General features: G+C 36.8%; 1 protein-coding gene and 1 pseudogene across 1 annotated transcript; one reads left to right on the forward strand and one right to left on the reverse strand.

Annotated features, from left to right (window-relative positions):
- Nucleotides 1-586: 586 nt before the first annotated feature.
- Nucleotides 587-774, reverse strand: LOC111159613 (annotated as a pseudogene).
- A 1,677-nt stretch (nucleotides 775-2,451) lies between these two features.
- Nucleotides 2,452-3,444, forward strand: LOC111159287 (olfactory receptor 52N4-like). The gene has a single exon (XM_022521701.1). The coding sequence runs from the start codon at nucleotides 2,452-2,454 to the stop codon at nucleotides 3,442-3,444; it is 993 nt and encodes a 330-aa protein (XP_022377409.1).
- Nucleotides 3,445-5,721: the final 2,277 nt, after the last annotated feature.

Below are 5,721 nucleotides of genomic sequence, written 5' to 3' on the forward strand. Positions count from 1 at the left end.
TTTTAAAATATGACCTCTAAGGTTTATATTCCTATCATTGTAATATATTTATCTGTGCTATATATTTAAATTTATATTTTTGTAAATGATATGTGACAGTTCTTTGAAGTATGTAATGTTGTAAACTCATTTGCAAACAATTTTTAAGTGTATTTAAAACACTGAAGGGGTTGCCTGGGTGGCTCAGTGGGTTAAAGCAGAAGCTTTTTGGCTCATGTCATGAACTCAGTGTCCTGGGATCCAGCCCCCCATCGGGCTCTCTGCTCAGCAGGAAGCCTGCTTACCCCTCTCTCTCTGCCTGCCTCTCTTGCCTACTTGTGATCTCTCTCTCTGTCAAATAAAAAAATAAAATCTTTTTTTTTTTTTTTTTTTTTTTTTTTTAACAGCTCAAACGCCTCACATTTATTACCAAACCAACCGACTGGTGCAGAGCTATAGTATCAGAAAAATCTTTCGCTGATAAGTGGTATCTATTGGCCAGGCAGAAAGGTGTTTACAGGGTGATGGAATAGAACACATGATCTTCAAGTAGCTTAATTAAATACGTGGTGCCCATTAGGTGTGACATCGCGTGATGTGGGACACCTTAGAGACCCAGCTTGGTTCTCCTCCAGTGCCTCCGCTTGGAGTTGTACCTGATTTTATTACCAGTTTTCATCCGAATCCACTGGGGAATGGGATGATTCTGCTTTTGTTTCTTGGCCAGGAATCGCTTGATTCTGAAAGTCTTGTGAGAAGACATGGTCAATTAACAGCGAGCGGCACACAACAGGATGGCGGCAAAAAAGAGAAAGCTAAAAAAATAAAATCTTAAAAAATAACAAAACACTGGGGCACTTGGGTGGCTCAGTGGGTTAAGCCTCTGCCTTCAGCTCAGGTCATGATCTCAGGGTCCTGGGATCGAGTCCCACATCGGGCTCTCTGCTCAGCGGAGAACCTGCTTCCTCCTCTATCTCTCTCTCTGCCTGCCTCTGCCTACTTGTGATCTCTCTCTGTGAAATAAATAAATAAAATCTTAAAAAAATAATAACAAAACACTGATGAACTCAGGGTTGCAGTTTTGTTCCTACAGGGGACCTAGATGTCCTAGTCTCCACATAATCCAGACTACCATATTTTGATGATTTGTCTAAATTGGAGATTAATAACAAGTCAGATATGTTAGCTTAAAATCAAATCATTGGCAATAATTTGAAAATGGGAGCTTTCATCAGATTTAAGTGTCAATTTGGAAAGTCTTAATGTAAATACCTACTGTATACTAACAAGTTACATAAGAGGATTTCTGTGTTTCTCATGATTTAGGTTATCAATATATTACCAAAGATAGAGTAGAATTATCATTGTTAAAACAATCAACTTTAATTTAATCAACTTTAAAGTCATCCTAAAACTTTTACCTAGAATTTCTCAAAAAAGAAAAAAATTTCTGGCCCATTTTTTTTTCTTTAATTTCTACTTCATCTGAAATTAATATGTCTACTCCAAATTTTATGTGTGTTTTCTCTGAGGATTGTATATTATTTAACTTTGTTCTTTGGTTTTCTTTATGATATGGACCTCTATACCATATATACATTTTTATAAAATTAACAGATTTATTTCTACTTATATAGGGCCATTTACATAATTTATCCTAATAGCCCAATCAGTGTACTTTATCTGCCTTTTGTCAGTTTAACATTTTATTGATTTATTTAGGAATCCTTTGGTTTCTCTGTTTTATTGATACCGTTTTATTTAATATTTTTATAGTGATTTATGCATTTACATTATTTTTATTCTTAGAGGTTCCTTTTGTGTTTTCCAAATAATAGTAATTAAATGATATTTCAATATTTTTAAAATATTCTGACAGCGGTACTTGTCAGTATGCTATCTGAGAAACAGGATGACCCTCTTTCAGGCTATTATTCCTTAGAAGAATCCTGCTATTCAGAGATTGATAAAGTGTGTCGTGATTGGCTCCTATTTTTAGCCCTATCTTCAACTTCCTAAAGCCCACATGCAAAAGACATTACTATATTTTTTTCTCAAGATACGATTTATTTAAAGTTCCATGGTTTTTCGTGTTTGTTTTTCTGGAATATGTGTATAGTTATTAATATTTAAATAATATTGTTTAATAAAAATAGCTTCAGAAAAATAATAACCAACTTTGTCTTTTATAAATGGACACCCTTTGTCTGTTAAAGAACTAGATGAGTATTAAGCACTAAAAAGAATTTGTTGTCTACATTGATAAATGAATGAATAAAAAATACACATATAAAATAATCTATTTGGTTTAAACAATATTTATACTCAAATTCCCTGGAAGTCAGAAAAAATTGGTTTTTTGGCCATTGAAATGTACCTTGAAGAAAAAAGGCAAAAGAAATTAAGACAGTGACTATGACCAAGACATTTTCTCTTTTATCTCTATCTAGGAGGACCCACAAATTCTCTAAGATGATTAATGATCATCCTAGCTTGACGATGTTAATGCTAAACCAAACAGACCTGACGCTAGCCTCATTCATCCTTAATGGGATCCCAGGACTGGAGGACATGCAAATGTGGATTTCCTTCCCATTCTGCTCCATGTATGCTGTGGCTGTGGTAGGGAATTGTGGGCTCCTCTACCTCATCCTCTATGAGGACTCCCTGCACAGGCCGTTGTACTATTTTTTAGCTATGCTTTCCCTAACTGACCTTTTTATATGCTCTAGTACAATTCCTAAAGCTCTCTGCATCTTCTGGTTCCATTTCAAGGAAATCAGCTTTGATGGATGTCTGGTCCAGATGTTTTTTGTCCATACCTTCACAGGGATGGAGTCTGGGGTGCTCATGCTTATGGCCCTGGACCGCTATGTGGCTATCTGTTACCCTCTGCGCTACTCTACTTTTCTCACCAGTTCTGTTATTGCAAAGCCTGGGCTTTCTACCTTTCTCAGAGGAGTGTTGCTCATCATTCCCTTCACTGTCCTCACCAAGCACCTGCCCTACTGCAGAGGGAATATAATTCCCCACACCTACTGTGACCACATGTCTGTAGCCAAATTATCCTGTGGGAATATCAAGGTCAATGTCGTTTATGGTCTGACAGTTGCCCTCCTGATTGGGGGCTTTGACATCCTGTGCATCACAGTCTCCTACACCATGATCCTCCGGGCAGTGGTCAGCCTCTCTTCAGCAGATGCTCGACAGAAGGTCTTCAGCACCTGCACTGCCCACATCTGTGCCATTGTTTTCTCCTACAGTCCAGCTTTCTTCTCCTTCTTTTCCCACCGCTTTGGGGGCCACACAATCCCTCCCTCTTGCCACATCATTGTGGCCAATATTTATCTGCTCTTGCCTTCCACTATGAACCCTATTGTGTATGGGGTGAAAACCAAGCAGATACGAGACTGTGTCGTAAGGATCACTTCAGGTTCTAAAGACATCAAGTCCCAGAGCAAATGAAAGGGATTTTTGCCTGGGTTGGGATGTGAAGTGAAAGAACGCTTCTCTCTGTCTGTTTAGGCAGGAAAATTTCCAAGAATAGGTATATGCTTTTTCCAGGTAAGCATGATGAGTAGTTCATTCCCATTAAATTTTCTGCAGAATACCAAAGTAATTTTTCATGCCGCATCACCCTCCATATGAGTTTTTTACCTCAGGTTTTCTGTGTAACTTTACCTCCAGGACTCAGTAATATTAGGTTCCAAGAGAGAAAAATATTAATGAGAAGCTGGGAGAATTATCTAGAAAATTGAATCAAGTGAAACTAATTATCTGGGGTTAGATGACCCAAATCATTCTTTTTCTTTTTGACTGTAAGTGGGTTTTCTAGATTGATAACTGTATTTAACTCTGGAAAAAAATATATCACATATTCTCATTATTCACAAAAATCCTGTTTTTCTTAGCAATTTTTAAAAGACGAAACTAGAAAGTCTTCTGTGTGTGAGTTGTAAGCCTCTGGGGTCTTATGAGAACCTTGGTGACCTTGTACCTGACCAAGTCTGTCCTAGCATGAGACATTCAGGCAATTGCTTCCTTCCCAACTGGTGGGTTGCCTTTTGTCTTCAAGGTGGCTTTCAAAGAATGTGCAGTTTGGAAGGAGCTATGAATAACAGTTATGAGACTTATGAAATATATTAATGACAGTTATTAATTACTACAAAATACAATAAATGTATTTCTACAAGTATAGGGCTATGGAGAGCAAAGTTACTTTTCTTCTTTCGAGCTGAGAATTGAACTAAGAATTGCTTGAGTATTTTCTGTATAATATCTTTCTAAATTGACATGAGGTAAGAAACTACAAATAATGATAGTTTTTACAGCATTGTCACAGATACCATAAAGAAGACTGCAAAGTTGATTTTTCCTGCCCAACTTCTAAGAATAACTTTTCTCTCATGTTGGTAATTTATGCTCATTAATTTCTGTTTTGTTGAAATGTGACCTCAAGTGTTTTTTATTTTATAAAGGCATAAAACAAATAAGTGTTCATCACAAAATCACTCTCTTTTCACATTTTATTTCTCTGTATCTTGATAACAAAATTTCTTTAAAGGCTACCAGTGTTCATTATCCCTACTTATACATCTTGAAATAATTCTTACCCATTTCTTGTTTTCTTCAGAATATCTTTCATTGAAATTGCTTTTGTCCCTTTCACAAATGACTTCATATTACTAAAGCCAATGGTCCTTCTCTATACCTATCTTGGCCTATCTCTCAAAAATATTGAATATAATGGATCAGTCCCTTTGTATAGAAACCCTCTCTTTTCTTTCTTTCTTTTTTAAAAATTAACATATAATGCATTATTTGCCCCAGGTGTACATGTCTGTGAATCACCTGGCTTACAAGTTTCACAGCACTCACCATAGCACATACCCTCCCCAATGTCCATAACCCAGCCACCCTATCTCTACCCCACCCCTAACCCCCAGCAACCCTCAGTTTGTTTCACAAGATTAAGAGTCTCTTATGGTTTGTCTCCCTTCCGATCCCATCTTGTTTCATTTTTTTCCTTACCTACCCCCTCACAACTCTGTGCCCTGCCTCTCAAATTCCTCACATCAGAGAGATCATATGATAACTGTCTTTCTCTGAGTAACTTATTTCACTCAGCATTATACCCTCTAGTTCCATCCACATCATTGCAAATGGCAAGATTTTGTTTCTTTTGATGGCTGTGTAGTATTCCATTGTGTATATGTATGTATGTGTATGTATATATGTATGTATATATATATATACACACACACCACATCTTCTTTATCCATTCTTCTGTTGATGGACATCTAGATTCTTTCCATAGTTTGGCTATTGTGGACATTGCTGCTATAAACATTCAGGTGCATGTGCCCCTTCAGATCAGTTCAGATCATTACATTTGTATTTTTAGGGTAAATACCCAGTAGTGCGATTGCTGGGTAGTGAAACCCTCTCTTTTCTTGAATTCTGGAACACATCATACATTCTAAGTCATTCTTCATTCTCACTGAATGTTCCTTATAGTTCCATTTGCTTTCCCATTTCCTCTGAACTTCTTTATCCAAGTAGCATATCCCTGGGATCAACTCTCTTTTTACACTCATTCTCTAGGCATTCCAGTACACATAGACATAAATGCCATTGTATGCTAATAACTGCCAGACTTAATTCAGCAATAGACTCATGGAAGCTCAGGTGCAAGTTCAAAGTGAAGAAAACTTCATGATACCTTTTTTTTTTAATTTTTAT

The sequence above is a fragment of the Enhydra lutris genome, unplaced genomic scaffold (genome assembly GCF_002288905.1).
Source record: "Enhydra lutris kenyoni isolate GAN:26980312 unplaced genomic scaffold, ASM228890v2 scaffoldscaffold68, whole genome shotgun sequence".
Taxonomy (NCBI): Eukaryota; Metazoa; Chordata; class Mammalia; order Carnivora; family Mustelidae; genus Enhydra; species Enhydra lutris.

What these genes read in the sequence shown, in the direction of transcription:
- LOC111159287 (XM_022521701.1), top strand. Translation starts at nt 2,452, where the DNA reads ATGATTAATGATCATCCTAGCTTGACGATGTTAATGCTAAACCAAACA.